Source organism: Biomphalaria glabrata, unplaced genomic scaffold, assembly GCF_947242115.1.
Source record: "Biomphalaria glabrata unplaced genomic scaffold, xgBioGlab47.1 scaffold_22, whole genome shotgun sequence".
NCBI classification, from domain to species: domain Eukaryota; kingdom Metazoa; phylum Mollusca; class Gastropoda; family Planorbidae; genus Biomphalaria; species Biomphalaria glabrata.
Genome location: NW_026602927.1, coordinates 272,762 through 296,338, shown reverse-complemented (window position 1 = coordinate 296,338; position 23,577 = coordinate 272,762). Strand labels below are relative to the sequence as shown.

The following is a 23,577-nucleotide window of genomic DNA, read 5'->3' as shown; positions in this document are numbered from 1 at the left end:
GAGGATTAAATCCCGAGACTCATGTCGAGGGCTTATATTTCTTTTAAATAAGAAATGTACACACAATTCTATAATGTGATCTGTGACACTTCCACATTTCAAAATTTATGTACTGACGTATTTAAAGAAATAACAGTGCTAGCTATAATTGCTTATAGCGTTTTTATGTAAAATAAATTTAAAGAATTTGTTATCATTTTAATTTTACAACATACAAGACTTTAATCATTTTGTTTGTATTAATTACAAAACATATACTTAGTACTTTAAAAAAGGTGTACATTATAATGAATCATTATATGAATTTACCTCAAAAAAAAATTAATCATTACTTTGACTATTTGTTCTTGTTTCAGTGGTTTCCTGCAAAAAAAAAAAAAAAGAAATAATAAATAAAAAATATAAGGGCACTTGTTTGCTTGGAAAAATAATAACTTTATATTTTGTATTCTAAAAACAAAACAAACTTTAATAATAATAAGTAGAAGAACAATACAATAAAGTGATAAGTGAAATGAGAAAGGAAGAACTATTCTGTGTTTGGCAGAGGATTATTCCTTGTGCGGGATCAAGGTGTACCATATATTCAATGCCCGATTTTATTTTAAATTTTATTTTATGATAGCATACATTGCAAATATAATTGCTTACTTAGTTAACTTTCGCTCTTAGACAAATAAGTAGTAGCCGTTGCACCAGAATTGTTCAATATCTAAACATAACATCTAATCTCAAAGTGACAAACAAAAGAGTGGGTAGACAGACCACAGAAGAAGAAAAAAGCGGCTTTAACCTATTAGGAAAGTTTAGGAATTTTGTGAAACGTTGTTGCTAATTAGTTTATTTATTTTTTAAAAAAATTCTTAGATTAATATATTTTTCGCCATTAATATAAATATTTAAGTCCTCTTTAAAATGGCGAATTTGTTTTACTTCCTTTGTATTAGTGTACATGCTTTGTAAAACTGCATAGTAATAAGTGCACATTCTAAAAAAAGATGTTTCGTATTGTGTTTTATCAAAGATAAAAGAAAATATGTCAAATTTTAATGTATAATTAAAGCAATTATTATCATTGGCCTTTTTCAGTCGTAGAACGACTATGGTTCATCTCTGAGCACACTTCTTCATGTGGCTGTGGAGCCCTATTTTGGAGAGACACTCCCGTCCACAGATAGCGCAAGTTAAGGTGGCTTTTGCTTCAGTGGTAGAGAAGCTGGCCGTTTTTCGGATTGTGCGTTTTTCTTCCTGAGCTGAGACTCATGTACTTTCACTGTTCATAGCTTTCTTGGTTACTGTCTCTCTCCACATGTTGCGGTTCTAGGTTTTCCCAAACTCTTAGTCTGAGTCTAGCGAATGTTGAGGCAGCCTTCCCTATGCGTTTTTTCATTTCCTTTTCTAGAGACAGGATATCTGTAATTTTGGATCCCAGATAGCAGATTTCGTATACGGCGTCCAGCTTGTTATCGTCTATGAAGATGGAGGGTGGTGCTGTAGGAGGTGGTCCCATAACATTTGTTTTCTTCTGGCTAATAGTCAAGCCATATTCTTTACAAGCCTGAGAGAAGCGGGACATTAGTGACTGAAGTTCTTCTTGCGTGTGTACCACTACCGCTGCGTCATCCGCGAATTGCATATCTCTTACGAGGGTGGCTTTGATTATAGTTTTGGCTCTCAGTCTGGCAATATTTAGGAGTTTGCCATCAAATCTGGAATGGAGATAGATGCCTTCAGTGGATTTGTCTAACGCGTTGTGGATTAGCAGTGAAAATAGTATTCCAAAGAAAGTTGGGGCCAGGACACATCCTTGTTTAACTCCGCTGTTTATACTGAAACTTTCAAAGCTGGCACCGTCAAATTGCACTGTACAAATCATATTTTGGGGGAAAGATATGATTACATTTAGTAGCTTGGGTGGACAGCCTATTATCTGCAAAATTTTAAAGAGGCCATCTCTGCTAACTAGATCGAAGGCCTTTGTCAGGTCATTAAACGCAGTGAACAAAGGCATCCTTTGTTCTCTGCACTTTTCCTGGAGTTGGCGGATGGAGAAAATCATGTCAATCGTGTATCTCCCTAAGCGAAAGCCGCATTGTGATTCTGGATAGACCCGATTAGCGAGTTTTTGTAGCCTAGGAAGTATCACTCGAGCAAAGACTTTGCCTACAATACTTAAGAGGGAGATTCCCCTGTAATTGTTGCAGTCGCTTCTGTCACTTTGTTCTTATACAGTGTAATGATTTTAGCTTCCCGCAGGTCTTGTGGCACAATACCTTCTTGCCAACATATTCTAAGCAAATCGTGTAGAGGTTGGATTAGAGTAGTCTTGCAATGTTCCAGAAGATCTGGGGGGACACCATCGCATCCGGGTGTTCCGCGGGCAGCAACGTTGTCTACGGCCCCGCTGAGCTCTGAAAGGGTGGGCGCTCCATCTACCCCGTCCACCGTGGGCAATTGTATGATGGCCCCAAGAGCGAGCCAGAGACCGAGCCTTCCGTGGCGCAGAGCTCAGAGCAATGTTCAACTCATCTGTGCATACGTTGCCACCTGTCTGTTATAATTTCCCCAGTGGTTGATTTCAGAGGTGCTGTCTTGTTTTGGGAGGGTCCAAGAGCCTTTTTCATTCCTTCGTACATCCCTCTTATGTTGCCCACTTGGGCTGTGAGCTAAATACTCTCACTGAGCTCTACCCAGTATTCATTGGCACAGATCATTGCTGTCCTCTGTGCATTGGCTCTAGCTTCTTTCAGGTTTAGCAGGTTGTAGGTTTTGCCTTGTAAGTAGCGAGTGCATCTCTCTTTGCTCTGATGACAGGTGCTAAAATAACTGCTTTAGAGTCGAACCAATCATTTTGTTTTGTAATGTTTCTTCCAAGGATTTCCAGGGAAGTCTTTTGTATGGTGGACTTGAGGTGTTCCCATTTTTCTGTTGCTGTATTTTCAGAGATATTTTATATTCGCGTTCAAAAAACTCCGCAAACTGTATCTGGAGATCAGGGTGACACATCATGCTTATATCCGATTGGGATCTTCCAATCTGCTTGGTTTGATGGCTTTTTTTGGTGAGAAGATTGATCTTACAACATACCAAGGAGTTATCTGAGTCGCAGTCTGCACAAATGTTTGACAAATTTTAAACACTTTTGTCTACAATGATTAGGTCTAGTTGGTGCCAGTGTTTGAGCGAGGGTGCCGCCAAGATACTCTGTTCTGCGGTTTAGTCTTGAAATAGGTATTAGTGAAACAGAGGGAGTGTAGTGAGCAAACCTCGAGGAGCTTTTGTCCATTTTCATTTACTTTTCCGACACCAAAACGCCCAATACAGCTGTCCCATGCAGATCCAACGCGTGCACTGAGGTCGCCGAGGATGATAACCTGTTCCGTAGTTGGAATCTCACTAAGAGCATACGAAAGGTGGTCATAAAACATATCTTTGGCCTTTGGTGTGGAACTCAGAGTAGTAGCGTAGGCACATATCAAAGTCACATGTCCAAAAGATGTGTTAAGGCGTAGTGATAGGAGTCTTTCTGAACCGTTGCACTTCAGCTCTACTGTGTTCAGCAGTGTTTTTTAACTGCAAAACCAACGCCATGTTCCCTTACTTCACTTTTGGCTTTGCCTTGCCAGAAAAATGAGTAGTCTTTTTTTTTATTGAACCAGAGTCAGCTAAACGAGTTTCCTGAAGGGCGACAATGTCTACTTTGAGCCTGGACAGTTCATCGTTTATTATTGCAGATTTTCTGGCATCTTCCATGTCTAGTAGGTTTTCATTAAGTCCAGTTTGTAGAGTACGCACATTCCATGTGCCCAGTTTAAGAGTGGAGCTCCTCTTTTTTTTCTTCATGTCGACTGGTACATTGGCTCTGTGCCTGTTTTTCAGATTTTGTCCTATCCTCGTGTACCCAAAGGAGGAAGATTGGCATGACGGGAAAGCACCTTATTGGCTGGGGGCTGCCTAGCTTGAGGCGGGTGATAGCTGTCCATTGGAATCCTAGGATCCCTCCCACCGACGAAAGTGGCCCCTGGCGCTCTGCTCTAAGTCAATTGATCATTTGGGCTTATAACCGGTGACTGCCACTTCCCGTGTTTGGCCGACGCCAAAAGCGAAGCTGGAGTGTCCTCTCCAGTTTTTTGGGGTTAGGACTTTGAATAAGTGAGATGAAAGCCTGGACATTGTTTATGGTCGGAACGATGTCGCCCACACAGCATTTCCCCCCTCTCCACACAGCTGATGTGACCAAAGGAACGGAGTATCCAATACAGTTTGGGATCAGTAGCGCCGCAGGATCTGCCAGGCTGTAGCACGGTGTGCCACAGTCTGCCTAAGGGTCACCAGCTTCTGATTTTTCCTCAGGGTTGTCTCCCGAAGCCTTTCCCGTGTTTGGGTATAGCCGCAGGGCAGCGGAGGTTTGGAATCAGAGTTTTCCTTCTCCTAGATGGGTTATAACCAAGGCTAACGAACCCCTCGTGTCCAAAGCTTACTGGTTTAGCGCCAGTATCTCGCCTTTGCCTTTTCTCCTATCTGTGGTAACGGTTCCGCCAGGCTCAGTAACCTCATGGGGCCACTTCCTGCTACGTACACTGCCAGTGTACATCTCACAGAATCGTTACTACGTAGAATTTAAAAAAATATATTTTTGCAGTGACTTAGTTTGACCAATAGAAATTGATATTTAATAGAAAATTTATATTTAATGCAGTAATAAAGTTTTGGTAGTTAATGGTTTATTTTATGCTAATGATAAACAGTTCAATGAAGTCAGTTTGTTTGACAAACTTTTGATAAATAAAATAATTAATTACAAGTCTAATGACTTACTAACTTTTTTCATTAAATACATTTAAGACTATGTTATTTTTTCTCTTTTTTTGTGTGTCATCTATGTAAGGCTTTATTTCTTTTATTGCCCATCGGTAAGTTTGATTGATCTTGCCCTGTAAGCCTGAGCTGGTCTTTTTTTTTAAAAGGAGAACATTTATAAGTAGAAAAGATCAAGGAAAAGTTGGGAAATACACTAAAAAATCGAAAATAGAATATTTAAAAAGTCATGTTGCATGAACATTTTTAGTTATTACCATTCGATTATATAAGTTAGGTTAAGACAACTGATTAAAATATTATGATATTAATTTATACTGATTGTATATTTATATTTAGGAACAAACTTAAAAAAAATTATCCCACATTAAGAGAAGCATTTAGGAGTTTTGAATTAATTTGATTTTTTTTCTGTTGCATATTGTTAAGGCATATTTTATTTTCTCTAGTTAGAAAAATTATTTTAAAAATTCTCCTGTGTAATATTATTTTAACGTACGATTCGTCGATTTATTTCAAAAGTAAAATTTCAGTTTGCATAGGGTAAAACATGGTTTCTAAAGAATTTTTTTTTCTTTATACTTAAGACATCCTGTCGTTCTTTTCTGTTTTTCTTTTTACTTATTTATATTTTTATCTAAACCTGCCATCGGGGGAAAATGTTCTGATTGCGCTGGGTGTGGCTAATTCTTTTAGACTGACAAAAAATGTTATTAATAAAAGTAATGTTGGTATTTAAAAATTGTTTTTAGAATGTTATTTAATTTCGTTAAAAAATAATAAGGAAACGTATTTAAATATATTTTGCAATCAATTACAATATATATGATTAAAAAACCCACTTGAAAAGTTTTTAAAATGAAAACAATATTAACGTCATAAAAATATACTTACTGACGGGTCCTCATCAGGAGGATAGACCTAAAATAAAATATTAAAATTTCTTTTAGGGCAGGCCAGAAACTCACGTGTAAACATTTTGGATAGATAATAAAATACCAGAGAAACTTTGCTTTTGAAATGTCCAAACTTCACCAGTGTATGAGAAACTGTAAAACATTTTATATGCCAACAGTCTGGCCAAGGTCAACATAAGTCTAACAATATTTAAAAAAAACTCAAAGCAAAAAGTAAAAAAAAAATAAAGATATGAATTTGATTTTGTTAGCAGAGTATATGATACTTATATGGAACATGTATTTAAAAGCTATTTATGACAACAAACTTCTTAAAAAGAATACAAGTAGATCGAACATACAAAAGGATTATACATTGTAGGATAGGAAATGTAAAATTAAAAATAAATAAATAAAATGTACATTAGAGTAAATGAAAATTGCAATGCATAAGAATTCAAATAAGAATCTTTAATTAGAGAATAGACATACTGAAAATAGGAAAATTCTTTATTTTAAGTAAGGAAATAAATGTGCATTTTTTTGGCGTATAATACTGTGAAGATACTAAAACAAAGGATTTGATCTACAAGAAGGAGCAAGGTTGGAAGGAAGAAATTAGAGTTTTTTTTTTAAATACACAGAAACCGAGAAAACTATAAGAAAATTGAGCATTAGACCATCAAGTCTAAAGAACGGAAGCAAAATAAGAAATCAAGAAGCAAACACGTAAGAACCCAAGACAACAAAACGAAGAAAAGCTCTAAAGATAAATGTAAGGGCAAACTTTTACACTTTTATTTCAATACTGTTTCTTTCAAAAACAAAACAACTTTCTATAATGATTGACTTTTAAAATATACTATTTTTGTACATATTATTTTTAAACATATGTGTTAGATGCTATGGTAGCATTAGGAGTTAATTTTTTGTTTCGGAAACGACAAACGACAATGGCTTGAGCATAGACCATAGACTAATATACAATGTAGACGTTTTATGCCTATTGTTAGACACCTTATTTATATAGTTTAGTTATTTAGCGACGCACCATAGATGACGCATATTGAACGGGACTAGTGACGTTTGGGATATGTTGGGTTAGAGACCGGAAAATCAGTTAGCGATAGAATACTCCAGGGTAACGACGTGTTTAGTGACAGAGACTTCTACTGTGGCCTTTTATTAGAATAAATCTATATGAAATTGTTCATCAGGGTTGACTACATCTCTTCACTCGTTAAAACAGATGTGCCTGTTTTTGTCTGTATTGTTGTTCAACTACACGGAATACACCCGAACATCTATACCCAAACGCTTGCAGAGTAATTGGTTGAGATTCAACAGTCATCCATAGTTGACTTCAAGACAGCCTGAACAAGCAACATCACAGTGGCGACCCCGAACCTCGAAGCCGAACCTCGAACCCGAACCTCGAAGCCGAACCTCGAACCGGACATCGAAGCAGAACGTTTACTCAGGTGAGGGTCGTGCACTCGAAGATATAAAGTTTCATCGGAGTACGGCTGAACACAGCATCAGCGCAGAGTGACTTTGTTCTAGATCTACATGTTCTTGATCGTACGTTCAACGAGCCGTTAACTCAGGGTGACCTTCGTCAGGACCGTAATCATCGCAACGTCTGGTCTACTTAACCAGTATATTATCAAAGCCTGATCTTCATATGCTGAATCGACCTACAACCAGACAAACCGTTCATTCATAACGGGTGAGAGATCGTTGGTGAACCTGTTGGACATATTTTTTCGTCGCTGGAGAAAACAGTCATAGGAGCCACATCGAGTATCAAGTTTTACCTCGGCAGTTTCGAGAAGGACAGTTTGCCCGCTGTCAGAAGTATTGTGAGTACTACAAGTTTGGTAGCTAACTAAATCGAAATCGCTCTGTCGTCTTACCCTTTGAGAGATTCTTGTGGAGCAGTTTGCTCATTGAACCGGTTGCTTGCCACTTTTATAACGTTCACTGTGTTTAACCTTTGGAAGGTTAGTAAAGTTGTATGTATCATTACTGAACATTGATATATTTAGTATTCGTTGGTCTAGACCATATCTAGACTTGTTGATATTGAAATCGTGGAAACAGCTACATCCACTTAATTTCGTTGAAAACCGTTAATCGTATAACGGAACGTCGTCGGAGATGACCTTGGTCTCACCTAGTCTACATTGGACATTTTGGTCTAGTGAAGCAGCGTACAACAGCAAACTTCGTCGTACTACCAGAGTAGCAGCAGAAGCAGTGAACTATTTTATAGAACCGTTATTCGTCAGCCCAGATCAAGTCATCGTCAAGAAAGTCGTTATTCGTCAGCCCAGATCAAATCATCGTCAAGAAATTCGTTATTCGTCAGTCGTCCAGATCAAGTTGCCGTCAAGAGACTGTTATTTGTCAGTAGTCGTCTACGCAAATCAAGTCATCGCCAGAAGAACCGTTAACCTATTCGTCAGTAACTGTGTACACAAAGTCGTCGGAACTACACATACGGTCATCAACAGTCGTCGAAGAAACTGAACCATTTTGCTGTGGCATATCAGGACATCTGTGGCATTACGTGGGATACTCGACACGGATTGTATCCACTGGTAGCACCGGAGAACAGAGTCAGAACTGGAAGAGAGGCAGTGGAATTTGTTGTGATCTAGCATATTTGGGAATCCGAACAAAGGGATCGTTCTTATCAAAAGCTAAGTGCCATTTTTCTTATTAGTATATGTTTAGATTGCCCTTAGAAATAGATTTTGTCTAAATTTGGTATGTTAGCCTGAGTAAAATTCAGGTGGTGCTGAAGCCTTAAAACCCGTTCGGGGTAGAAGACATAATTTAAATGAAAAGCTATATTATACGTTTAGGATTGTAATTGTTTTGTTTGTGTAAACGTCATATCCGTTGTTGCTTGGTTACTTCGTGACGTTATCATTGTGTGCCATATTGTCATATCCCAACCCATAGCGATAGTCTCATTTAATTATTTCATTTGTTTATATTATTTTAAATTATTTATTTTTATTAATTTAATTAGATCTGTAATTTTTTTCACTTAATAATAGAAAGTAACAGGTAGGATTCTTTTATTGTGAATCAGACTAAAATAATTTTAGTTTGAGCGGTTAAAGTCAAATATGATTTTGCCATGAGAATAATGCCGAAACTGGCTATGTAGTCAAACACTGTCGTCTGGCTAAATATAGATCTACAAATTTTGTACATCTCTTTGGTACATTTAATCATCTAGACTCTAATTTGAGAATATTATTATTAATTGAAAGATGAATGAAGGTAGTACATTCTAGATATGGGTAATAGTTTAGATACGCAGATACCTTTGCCGACCACCATGTTGTTTGTTAAGCATATTTATCTCCCTTACCTATATTGAACTTTTTTTAAAGAGAGTTTTTGTTCTTATGCTGTCAACTTATGATTTTTTAAGTGTATTTATTGAAATGAAGGTCTAAATAAAATGCCATTAATAAATTGATGAACTTGTTGTTTCTTCTTTTTTTTTCTACTTATGAAATTATTAATTAAAAAATATATGTTAACAATTAGATCTATAATTAATATATTAACTCACCAAGCTAAGCGAAATAATGATAAAATAAAAAACAAATATGCATGAATTAAATGAAATGAAACACGCATCTAGATATACATGTTATGTTTAATTTTTTTTTTTTTTTAACAAAATTATGCATTATGACTTAGTGATCTTTTGAGAGCAATGACAATAAATGATATAGATCTAGTACGGGAAACTTATTACTATAAGAAATAATACTTTTATGTTTATCTGTTGATGATTAAGACTACAGTTAGATCTATACATTTCTAACGAATTTTGAGCGCTCGCTCTATTTTCGTAAAATCACACCACGAAGAGAAAGAATTTTATGAAGCTGACACAGATCAGTGTCCCTTTCTCTTTCGCCGTGAGGTCTTCTGAGTGGAGTCTACTGTCTACCAGAGATTGTTTGGCGTGTGTTTTATGATCAGATAGGACTAATGTCTGTGTTTATAACTCTTACCACTACCTCTGGCTCCACCTCTCTTGAAGGGAGGATAGGTCGAGTGTAACTAGATCACGAACGTCTTTGTTAAACGTTACGTAGCACCTGTTAAACTATCATGTTTCACAATCTGAAATTTACTTTGCGTAGAGTGGGGAACAAAAGCCAATGTATAAAGAAACAGATAAGAAGCATATACACTACTATTTAGATAATTTATGCATCTTTACTTTCGGAGTTCATTAAAAAAAAAAACTCCTCACCTATTACACTAAATTTGTTTAAGATGTGTAGTTGTGGGGGGGGGGAGCGACTCCACCTACCAACCCTTCTCTTCACGTGGATCCACTAGCGCCCATGTATTACATTCCGTTTCGGAGTCCAAAGCCAAGTTGTTCTCTCTCGCCGTACCGTACAGGTGGCGATTTTCTCTGTTTATTCTTACGTACCTTTAAACCCTCGCTGCGCCGGCCGTCACACGCGATCTTTGTCTTTACGGCAGAACTAGGTGTGATGTAACATCACCTTCCCCTGCTCGGAGCTTCGCCGGCGCCGTGGTCATATTAGGTCATCTACTGCTAGGATCGCTGGTATGCTCATAAAGGGAGAAGGGCAAGGTACGGTGTTTTACTTGGTCAAAATTTATCCTTCTTCGCTTTCTTTGTCGGTTCGTTTCACCGACATGCAGTTCAACTGAGGTCTAGTCGGATGAGACTAAGACTGAAACGTGACGCAACATAACGATGTCACGATCAAAACTCTCTTGGTTGTATCCTAGAATGTCGGCCAGCTTCTACAGATAGTTATGTACGACAAAAACTCCCGTGGTTGGATCATATCGGTGGTTGGATCATATCGTGTCGGCCGGCAGTCTATAAGTAGTTACATCAAGAAGTAGTTACGTATGACAAATACACTCTGATTGTCATAGATTCTAGTCCCCCTCCCCTATTTGGTCCACAGAAGTAGTGACGTAGTATTTTTATCTTGAAGCTCTTTCATCTCATTAAAGAGATTTGATAAAGCCTTTGATTTTCATCGCCCCATCCCTATTTGGAGCCATCACAAGGTTACTAACTGTGATGCCATTGTAACATTTCCCGAATCTGTTATAAAAGGAGTTCCCTTCCACTCTTCAGTCCTATCATTACTTTCTCTACCTTGTTGTAGATATTGCTTGTTCTTATATTGTGCATTGTTTTTCACTCAATATGATTATAAGTTACCGTACATAATAAGAGAAGGATAAAGAACTTGTACTTATAGCTACCATATTTTTTTTTAACAGCAGCATATGGAGCTGATGAAAAAAGATACAACATGGGCCACAACTGCAGAAATGCTTGCAGCTGCTACACTACTGCAAAGAGACACCTATACATTCTCACCAAACCACAACAAAACAAAATACTCATGGCCATTATTAAAACCTTTATTTCATGATGCAAACACATACATACTATCTCACACAGACAACTATATATGCTGCAACATAACACTATTGCATACAAATGGTAATCACTTTGATGTGGTTGTACCACAAGAGGCCACATGTAACTGTTTTTTGCCAAATCCACTGCTTGGAGTATGATGCTTTAGCCTAAATTTTTAAGTGTTGATTAATATTTCATCTTACAATCTGATTAGATCTATTTAGCTATTTGATTTTTTTCTTGCATGCTTTTAATATCTTAAATAACATTTAATGTCTATTATTTTCATGTATTTAAAGTCAGGGTACCGGTATCTATTTATTTAATTACTTTTATTTTGCCAATAAAAGATATTTTGTTAGAGTTATTTTTTTATTTTTCTATTAATTTTTTTGTCTGTTGTTATTACTTTAACTACATGATTTTAATTTCGATTTTTAGCTATTTTTCAAAGTACAAAAGATTGTTTGCATTTTAAATGAATTTTAATATTAGATCTAATAGCTGCTAGAAAGAAAGACAAAGCAGCAACAGAAAAAAGTTGGCAAGTAATTAAAGGGAGATAGTCTAGTACTAAGCCTTAAAACCAAAATGGCGTATTTCCAATGACAATATATGGTAATAAGAAATAAAACTTAAAAATATATATTTTAAAAACTATTTATCTCCGAGGAAATCAAATTACATATTTGTAATCTGCATTTTTTTCTGCATATTCTGAAAATATAACAGAAACCTAATTTAGCGTTTCTAGTGTCGTATACTAATACCTAGAATATATATCTTGTTGAAGATATATTTGACATTGTATAAACATATTTGTTTCATATGGTTAAATAGAACCATCATCTACTCTAGATCTAGACTCTAGACTACTACTCTAGACAGTCTTTGAATTTACTCTATAGACACTTCAGTCACATCAAATTTTAAAATTGATCATAGTTATTCATACTAATAATCATAGTGCTCTTGATAACTATAGATCTAAATGGTATTATTATATATACTATAATATACTAGATTTAAATTTGTGTGATACTAGACCTAATATACTATATATTTGAATATAACTCAGACTAGATTTACACATTTACTAAATCTATAGATAGAGACATAACACTTAAAACTTGTATAAAAGTTTGTAAAAACTTAAAAATAAAATAAGTTTAAAGTATAGCCATAACTAATATAGGCTAAGTAAAAATATATAAATTTGAGTGAAAATATAAAATACAATGGCTACATCATCATATGTGGACCTTAAGGAGGTTAAAGAAACAGCTATGCAGGATGGAAAGGCCATGGAGTTAAAAGGAAAGGATTTAGCAGCTTATGTACAGCAAGTTGTGAGGGAAGAAATGGAAAGACAAGAAAGGATCAGAAAGGAAGAAAATGAGAAGCAAAAAGAGGACCAAGAAAGGCAAGACAAAGAGAGAGAAAAAATTAGAGAACATGAAGCTAAAATGGAGAAGATGAGATTGGATGCAGCACAAGCCAGAGCTCAAACTGAACAAGGAAATAACACAAATAACTCAAATAATATTACCACACAAAGAGACAACCATAATTCACAAACATGGTTAAAGAGAAAAATACAAAGTTTTGATGAACAGAAGGATGACATTGGTGATTTTCTGAAAAGATATGAGGCAAAAATGTCTACATTTAATATGCCTGAAGAAGAGTGGTCTGAAATACTGATAGACTTCGTTCATGGTCAAGCTCTAACAATATGCCAAAATCATGACCATCATATTGATGATAGCTATCAGGTTTTAAAAAGAGAGTTATTGAATGCCTATGGTCATAATGCTACAACTTTTAGAAAGAAATACTTTGACAATATACCATCATTAGGAATAGAACCCCAAACTACTATTAATATGGAAAAGGATTTTTTCAATAAGTGGGTAAAATTAGAAAAAGTGATAAACTCTTATGAGGGATTAAAAATTTTTATTCTAGTGGACAACTTTGTAAATAAATGTGATCCTCAATTACAATCTTTTATTAGAGAAAGAAACCCAAAAACTATAGATGAAATAACAGAGATAATGAGAGTATACAAAAATGCCTATCCAAATAAACCATTTTCTGATAGGGATAAGAGCAAAGTAGATTTAATAGGATACACCAAAGAAAATGTTGATAGAAGTAGAAATAGAAGCAGATCAAATAGTGGAAATAGAAAATGTAGTGAAATAACCTGTTTTAAATGTCAAGGAAAAGGTCATATAGCAGCTAACTGTAGAAGAGGGAATAGTAGGTCTGGAAGTAGAAATAGATACAATGAACAAAATAACAGTAGATATAGGAGTAGAGATAGGAATGACAGGGGAAATTATAGAAATAGGAGCTACAGTAGGGAATACAAAAATAAAGGTACAGATAGGGTATATTTCATGGAAGGAAATAGGAACAATTTTGCAGTGTACCCAGGGTTTGTAGACAGAATTCCGGTGGAATTAATCAGGGATTCAGGTTGTAACACTTTGGCAGTAAAAACTAAATTTGTCAAACCTCATTGGTATAAAGGGTTTACTAGGAAAGTAGAATTAGCAGATGGCACCGTAAGGGAATTTAAAGCTATAAGGGTATACATTGAAACTCCATTTTTCACTGGTTATTGTGATGGCATTGCAATACCAGAAATGAGATATGATATGTTAGTAGGAAACATAAAAGGAGTTAAAGAATGTTCAAGAAAAGAATTAGAAGACTGGCAAAACAAATACAAAAACATAAGACAAAATCATGAAAACATAGAAACACAAAATATAACAAGTATGGTAATAACAAGATCAATGGATAAACAAGATGAGAAACAAGAAAATACAATAAATGTAATAAGTAATGATGAAGAAAAAGAAACCAGTAATGTAATACAAATAGAAAATACAGATGTTAAGGAAAGAGAGATAGAAAATGAAACACAAAATAGTCTTGAAACACAAATATCTCAAAGTGAAAAAGAAACAATAGCCAAATTTGCATTAGAACAAATGAATGACAATATTATTGGGAAAATTTATTCAAGAATATCAGATAAAAACAATAATAATCCAATGGAGAAATTTTGTATTGAGAATAAAATATTATTTAGACAAACAAGTAATGATAACAAAAAAATAAAACAACTTGTCTTACCACAGAAATATTGGAAATATGTTTTAATCATGACACATGATAATAATTTAGCAGCACATAGGGGAGTAAAGAAATGTTATAGGAATTTGTCAAAACAAGTATTTTGGCCCAAAATGAAAGCAACAATCAATAAATACATAAACTCATGTGACATATGTCAAAAGAGATCTAACAAAAGCTTAGTGAATAAAGCACCTATTCAAGAAATGGATGAACCTACAGAACCATTTCAGAAAGTATCTATTGATTTAATAGGTCCTTTAATTCAAACTGAAAATAATAATAAATACATTCTAACAGTAATAGACATGTTTAGTAGATACCCAGAGGCAATCCCATTATCAAATACAAGTGCAGAGAATATCATTAATGCCATAACTCAAAAAGTAATTACAAGACATGGTATACCTAAAATTATATTGAGTGATCAGGGATCTCAGTTTAAGTCAGAACAATTTAAGAAATGGACTAAACAATATAACATACAACACATATACTCTTCGGTTTACCACCCAGAGAGTAACGGTTTATGTGAACGGTATGGTGGTTCATTAAAAAGATCACTAACAAAAATAATTCAGAATAATCAGAACAAGTGGGATCATTACATTAACTATGTACTATTTGCTCATAGAAACAACATCCATGAAGCAACACAATTTTCACCATATGAAATAATACATGGAAGAAAACCTAGAGATGAATTAGATGTTTTTAAAGAAAATCTAATAGGCAATGAGAATAAATTAAATAATGACAGTGAAACAACAATCACAACAGAATTGAAAGAAATATGGACTCAAGCATATAACAACAACAAGAAGTATAAACAAATTGCTCATGAGAATCTAAATAAGAAAAGACAATTGAAAACACTAGAAGTAGGAAACAATGTATTAATATTAATAAATGACCTGAAAAATAAAATTGGTAAACAATGGAAAGGTCCATTTAAGGTGATAAAGCAAATTAGTGATGTGAATTATCAAATTGAAATAAATGGGAAAATTAAAACATATCACATAAATAATTTGAAACTATATCATGATAGAGAAGATGAGTTGATACAAAACATTCAGGAGGAAATAGAAAATACATTTTCAGAAAGAGAAGAATGCTTGATGATAATAACAAATGAAAATCACAATGAAAATGATATTAAGGAAATACCTGTAATAGAAACAAAAGAGAATCAAACTTGGCAAAAGATTAATCTTAATAATTTAACTAAGGAAAAGTCAAAAGATATAACTAAAATAATACAGGAATACATAGAATTTTTTTCCAGCATACCAGGAAAAACTAATATTATTAAACATGACATTAAAGTAACAGACCCAAAACCTATCAAGCTTAAGCCATATAGAATACCGCTACATTTACAAGACAAAGTAAAGAAAGAAATAGACAATTTACTAGAATCAGGTATAATTGAACCATCAACATCTCCTTATGCTTCACCAATTGTGATAGCCAAAAAGAAGAATGGAGATATACGGTTATGTATTGATTATAGGAAACTTAACAACATCACAGAATTTGACCCATATCCAATGCCAAATATAGAAGATATTTTACATAAATTAAATGGAGCAAAATTTTTTACTAAATTGGATTTAACTAAAGGTTATTGGCAAATACCTTTAACAGAAAATGCAAAACCTTACACAGCATTTGTAACACCATATGTTATTTTTCAATGGAATTATATGAGTTTTGGATTAGTAAATGCACCTGCCACATTTAATAGAATGATGAACATGATAATTGGAAACAAAGAAAATGTTATTTGTTATTTGGATGACATATGTATTTTTAATAATAGTTGGGAGGAACATTTGGTAGATGTAAAAGAAGTGTTCAAAATAATAAAAGAAAGTGGACTTACAATTCAGGCAGAAAAAGTAGAAATAGGATTGGAGGAAATAATTGAAATACCTACAACAAAAAGACAAATTAAAAGCATATTAGGAATAGTAAATTATTACAGAAAGTTTATAAAGAACTTAGCAGAAATAGTGAATCCATTAAATGACTTACTTAAAAAAGGAAAACCTCAAAAAGTAGTCTGTAATGAGGAATGTATGAAAGCTATTGACAGAATTAAAGATGTTTTTAGTCATGAATTAATATTAAGACTACCCGATAAAGACAAAATATTTTATGTCACAACTGATGCATCTGGTAATGCTATTGGTGGTTGTCTAATGCAAAACTATGATAACTTACATCCTATATTATATGTAAGTAGAAAATTGTCAGAGGCAGAGAAAAAATATAGTGTCATTGAACGAGAAGCCTTAGCTGTAATATGGGTAATTACTAAGCTAGAGAGTTATCTAATAGGAAGGAAATTCATATTATTAACTGATCATAAACCTATTCAGTATATACAGCAAAAGAGCATGAAAAACAGTCGTGTATATAGATGGTTCTTAGCAATACAGGAATATAAATTTGAAGTGAAAGCTATTAGTGGATCTGTGAATATTGTAGCTGATCTATTGTCTAGAATGACATTGAAATGAAATAATTTTGTAAATAAACTATGATTATATTGAGTATGTAATATATATTAATATATTGGCACAATTTATATGTTATGGAAAAGGGAGATAAGTAAATTTGATGTTAAGCATTTGAAAGTAAGTATGGATATTTTTTTTTTGTGTGAATCATTTCATATATCATTGACGAAAGTTAGTTCTATGGAAAAGGGTGAGTATAAAAGAAAAATGGACAAAAGCGTATAAAAGGGTAGTAAGGAAAAACTTATTGAATGTGGAAATAAAGTCTATAATTGTTTTTGAAATATTGTATTTTATCAGATTACTGCCAGTGAAGAACATTTGTGAGTGTATGACGTGCCCATAAGATGCCACATTTTCTTTCATGATGAACTGTGTACTAATGAAGATGATTCTGGAATGTTATGAACATTGACATGAATATGAGGAACTGTCAAGTCAAGATGAAGATGTCAAGATTTTATGTTTGTTGTCTTCCCCTTAAATTGAAAATGCCCTTGTAAGACTTGACAGTAGTGGAAAAATATTGACATATTTTTTTTTCAAGGGGGGGAGGAATCTGTTAGACACCTTATTTATATAGTTTAGTTATTTAGCGACGCACCATAGATGACGCATATTGAACGGGACTAGTGACGTTTGGGATATGTTGGGTTAGAGACCGGAAAATCAGTTAGCGATAGAATACTCCAGGGTAACGACGTGTTTAGTGACAGAGACTTCTACTGTGGCCTTTTATTAGAATAAATCTATATGAAATTGTTCATCAGAGTTGACTACATCTCTTCACTCGTTAAAACAGATGTGCCTGTTTTTGTCTGTATTGTTGTTCAACTACACGGAATACACCCGAACATCTATACCCAAACGCTTGCAGAGTAATTGGTTGAGATTCAACAGTCATCCATAGTTGACTTCAAGACAGCCTGAACAAGCAACATCACACTATATACGTATACGTATATATATATATATATATATATATATATATATATATATATATATATATATAGAGAGAGAGAGAGAGAGAGAGAGAGAGAGAGAGAATGAGAGAGAGAGAAAATATTCATTTTGTGCTATTATATATATATATAAAAACAATGTCCTATGTTGAATAACCTGTACAATGGAACTTAAAAAGTTACGCGCTCTTGTCAAGATGACCGCTTTTGAAATTCAGTAATCAAGATAAGTTTGTTTTTTTTTGTATTACAGCAAAACTAAATTTCTTTAAAAGCTAATACACTAATAACCTTAAATTAAAGATTTAACTTAAATTAACATTATATTTCCATTAATTAATATAACTTAATAACTTTTAGTCTAGTATTACACAGTGTCCCAGTGCTACATGTAAGTATACTCTATTTAATATATATTATATAGACATAGATATACTTGATAACTTTTAGTCTAGTATTACACAGTGTCCCAGTGCTACATGTAACTATACTCTATTTAATATATATTATTTAGACATATACATAGATATATTCATATATAGACACGGATTTATTATAGATCTATAAAATATACCTTTAGTTTAGGAATAGTAATAGTTACTAAGATAGTCAGATAGGTAGATAAATAGTTTTATTCTAGAACTAAAATTTTAAAAGACGTATAATTCTAGCTACACTTAAGGTAAACAAGGATACAAAGACAGTTTGTGTGGAAACACAAAAGCAAAATCGGCCACCAAAATGGTCCACCCAGACAGGAAAAAGGTAGGTTTCAATATTTACAGAAGAATATCGGTATTAAATTCTATCTGAAGTGGTCCACCCAGACAGGTAAAAAATCAGGTTTTAATATTTTCAGAGAGAATATAATGAAATTCTATTAATAGCAAATGACAGAGAAGAATAGAGAAAAAAGGTTGACAGATCCTGTATAGTGCCCCAGCGGTCTAGCAGACCAAAGATAGGTGAAAGTGAACGTGAAGTTAGATGTAAACTTGGCCTAACTGATGTCTTATAATAAGTATTTAATTGATCTAATTGTTTTGTAAAGAGCAATCTCTTATTCAAAGCCTAAAAAAAAAACATTTATTTAAAAAAAAAAATTCTTAGTTTTGTGTTCCATGGTGTAATTTATGCGCTGCAGTTCACGCAACAATATGAAAAACTAATTAATAATTGTTGTTTTAAATTATGTTCAACTTATTTTGTATAGTAAATAGATTTTTTCTCTTTTAAAAATAAGTTAACTTTTTTTTGTAAATGTAGTATTTAGTATAACAGAACTTACATAACGTAGCAATACAATTGTAAAAAAAAAATGTTGATCAAAAATCTAAAACCATTTGCATAAATGTGTTAATAAATGGAACCTATCGATCTTCTTTTCAAAAAAGCCGCCAGTTTTTGTTACTATTAATAGTGAATAGTTGTAAAAATGGTGTATTTTAGTGAAAAAAATGCTTGCCTAATTGATTTTAAAAATTAGATTTTTTACTTTCAGAAAAGAAAAACGTTTCTGAGATCTAAACGGGAAGGACGAACAGACGGACAGACAGGCTACTTAAAACTAATAGCGTATTTTCCTCTTTCGGGGCCCTCTAAAAAATAAAAATGCATTTTTTTTTGGAATATGGATGGCTTAAACCTACCTGATATAAATTGGAAAATATTAACTATAGATAAACACCAAAACCTCAAAGACATAAATGAGCTATTTATAGAAACACAGTCAGATAAAAGCAGTAAGCAATATAAAACCCAAAAAGAAGAATCTTACTTTGGATTAAATGCAACCTAACAAAACGACAACAAGCTGCATTAATACTTTCAACAAACATTCTTATCAGAAAAAGACATTAACCAAATAGTAATGACCTCTGGAATTTCATCAAAAACTATCTTAAAAGCATTATAGAAAATCATATTTTAACTAAATGCACATTAAATAAAATTATAAATACTGTTTTAATAATAGATGCTAGAAACATTGTAAACAGAAGTATAACCTACAAAGGAAATTTAAATAAAGTATGTCAGAAAGAGATATAAAAAAGTATATTAAAATTAAACTCCTAACTCAAAATATAAGCAGACAAGTGCAGAGTAAATACATAAACAATGTAATATCTAAGGATAACAACAAAAACCTATGGTCATACATAAAGTCCAAAAAAATAAAAACCAATGGAGTAGCACCATTAAAAGGAGAAGAAAACTTAACACATAAAAATAATAAAACTAAAACTAACATTCTAAATAAATACTTTGCATAAGCTTTCTCAGCCCCTGGGTACAAAGACATATTACTTAATTTTAACCAATTAGACAACATAGGAGATACAAAAGTACAAGAAAAAAAGATTATAAAAAATATTAGCAAACATTAAACCAAATAAAACATTAACACCTGAATGTATTCTCAAAGAACTAAGCAATGAGCTATTACTAGTGTTCAAAATACTTTTCAGGCATCTCGTAACAATGGGAGCGTGCCAAGGGACTGGAAAAAAGCTAACGTCATTCCCTTTTTAAAAAAAGAGAAAAATCTAACCCAGAAAACTACAGACGATTATCACTTACCAGCATCACATATAAAATTTTAGAGCACACATTATGTAGCAACATCATAAACCATTTAGACCAACATGGCTTCAGGAAATATAGATCATGTGAAACACAACTAATAGGACTAATTGGTTTTTTAGATTTTTTATAAGGCTTTTTACCTCAAGGAACAGTCTTAGGTCAACTACTATTTTCAATTTACATAAATGATTTGACAAATTGCATTAGTCCAGGAACAAATGTCAGACAGTTTTCAGACGATTGCATAATATATAGAACAATAAATACAACACTAGATAATTAGATGAATTACAGAAATGGGAATCAAATTGGAGCAGGACCTTCCAGCCAGAAAAAATGTCAGTAATTAAGAGTAACAAAAAACTAAAACAATTAATTGCACTTATTTTATTCATGGTAAACCAGTAACACAGACTAAAAACGCAAAATAACTAGTTTTTTTAATAAATGAAAAACTGTCATGGAATCCCCATATTGATGAAACTATCAAAAAATTAAACAAGAAATTTCTCTAAATCAAATATGGGCATAAAACTAAAAAGACTGGATTTCTTCTGCTTTTTTGTTAAACGCCTCATTCATGAGTCTCAGTATCCGTTGGACATATCTTTTGGCATTTGTGTAGCGTTCTCTGCTTAGAGAGCAGGCTGGATTACACAGAAAGGTATTAAACGTTGCTTGTGTGTTAAAAGCTGTTCAATTAGCACATTGTTTTCGTCAAATCAATCTTGGTGCTTACATTTAGGCTTATCTAGGGCGCTGCTAAGTACAAAGAAACGTTTGTTTATTCCAGCTATGTTTTTCACATCCTTGTTCATGTACAGGGTTTTAATTTCACTGTCTAGTTTGTTGATGATCTCGCTCTTGACATCTAGATTTGTGAGCTTACCAACATCTAGGCGCTTTGCATTCTTGCATTCTTGGGGCCGTCTAGGTGGTTTGATGCTTATTTTTAGCTAGATAAGATTAGGCGATGATCAGTCCAACAGTCTTCTCCGCATCATGCTTTAGTGATTTGATGTCTTGCCTGTCCGATTGTCTGACAATGATGAAGTCTATTTGATCCCAGTGTTTGGATCTAGGATGCATCCATGATGTCTTTTTTCTGTGAGGAAAATATTATTTGTTATTGTCAGCTTGTGGACTGTGCACATTTTTATAACAATGCACCATTGCTACTGCAATAACTAATTCCGTGTCTGCCCAGAACAATGCTCCAGATTTTCCAATCAGAGCTTACCCCTGGCATTGAAGTCACCCAGTATTATGAGTTTGTCTTTTTTTTTTGGGCGGTTTGATTATTGCAAAATTCAGATCCTAGTATACAGTTTCCTTGATGTTGAATGGGTTTGATATAGTTGGGGCATAGGCACTTATTAGAGTTACATGTCGCCTAGAGGTCAGGGGTAGGCGTAAGGTAACTAGACAGTCTTTTATGCCTTTTGGTATTCCTGCTAACCTGTTGACTAATTTAGATTTTACCGCGAAGCCAATATCAGCTTCACTTCTTCCCTCGTTATTTTTTGTCGATCCAGAAGAAAGTGTAGCGTGCGCAAACTTCTGTTAACTGTCCTTTTTTTCAAGTCGCAATGTTTATGGCACCCTTCCTAGCCCATTCCTCATGCTTAGGAGGTAAGCAGGGCTGCTTAGACTCTCAAACGGCTGCTGAATTCCAGTGCTGTCCCAGTCACTGGCAAGCGACCACATGGTCTGGGCCACTGAAGTGTTAGTTTGTATCTATAGCTGCCAGTAAATACACACCTTTTACTTCGCCACTTGCCTATCACCGCAGGGCCTTTTGATTGATGAACATGGGAGATGAGAATGTGACTTACGCTGTTACGAACCTCTTGTATGACGTGTATGAAAGGCTTGTTAGGTGTCTAGGGGATGATTATTATTAGTTAGTCACGAACTGGTTCATCAGAGATAAATCGGGAGGCAACGAGACAAACAATGGAGAAAGATACAAATGTTAGCAGGATAGGTACAGTGAGTTGAGGAGTTTAGGCGAAGCTATGACGTCTCGCACAGACACGTGGTATTCAGGAACGTCGTGCATAATAGGTTGACAAGTGGACTGTCAAATAGGCAGGCAAGTAGAACCATAATCTCTAAATAGTAGAGAAAAATAGGCAGGTAGGCCAATAGGCAATGGAGTAATATCAAGTGGGCAGATGACATTAGATAGTAGATCTAAGTAAAATGGCAGACACCTGAGGTAGGCTGCGGATAAACAAAGACAAGTTAGGATATGTCTCTAATGCATTTTAACAATGCCCTCGACTGAGGTGCATCCTTAAGATTCGTAAATTTGGTTTTGAGTACAATGGGGATATGATGATAAATGAGATTAGGAAAATAGATGGCTGATAATAGCAATATAAAATATACATAGTAAGGGAGATAATAATCTCAATTAAACATCATAAGTTGGAAGAGAAGGGGGGGAGAAATGGACGATGGTCTTTTACTTTTACAGTTACGCTAGGAAAGCCATATATACTGTAAAAGGGACGAAAGTGCGACCAAAAAAAAAAGCTTTGTTAGGAAGCTGAAAGTTGAATGTCGTAACAAACGTGCCTCCAAAAAAAAAAGGCTATAAAGACCAGCTTAGATGCAATCTTGCTTAAAATGACATATAAGTTATCAAATGGTTGCATGCAGCTTAGAATGAGAAAGTCTGACGTTTCTTAAAATAAAACCCTGCTTTTTAAATACCTAAAGCGGTTATCTTGATATCTTGTTAGAATATAACACGTTAAAATAATTTCAAATCAAATCTTAGAAATCTGTATGGATGGATGGCTGCCTGGTCGTGCGTATTGCTCGCTGGATTATCGCATGGCCTCGGGTTTAAACCCTGTGCGGGAGGATTCAACTAGGAAATAAATTATATTTCCTTGTGAAGGAGCATTCGAATCATGTATACCATTTTACAAAAAAAAATATTGTAAATTGTAAATTTTACATCTGGTTCACAAGCCGCAGAATCGGCGCAAAGATGAAGGCGTTGTATGCGATCGTAACGCGCACTGACATGAAGAGTACCAATAGCAATGCAGACAAGGTCAAAGCATTAAACAAGAAATAGTTACGGCACATAATAAAGGCAAAGAAGCCAAAAAATATGTAACTACAGTCTATAAAAAAACAGCCTACATAATAAATAGGCA

General features: G+C 34.1%; 1 protein-coding gene across 1 annotated transcript in view; it reads right to left on the bottom strand.

Annotated features, from left to right (window-relative positions):
* Positions 1 to 309: 309 nt before the first annotated feature.
* LOC106062552 (uncharacterized) overlaps positions 310 to 23,577 on the bottom strand; it is a gene marked incomplete at its 3' end in the record, with an annotated part of 113,096 nt that continues 89,828 nt past the window's right edge. Inside the window, exons 17-19 of the mRNA XM_056017935.1 lie at positions 16,214 to 16,263; positions 5,713 to 5,739; positions 310 to 363 (exon numbers count right to left, since the gene is read on the bottom strand). Of these exons, the coding sequence (XP_055873910.1) occupies positions 310 to 363; positions 5,713 to 5,739; positions 16,214 to 16,263 (131 nt within the window). The remainder of the gene's footprint in view (positions 364 to 5,712; positions 5,740 to 16,213; positions 16,264 to 23,577) is intronic.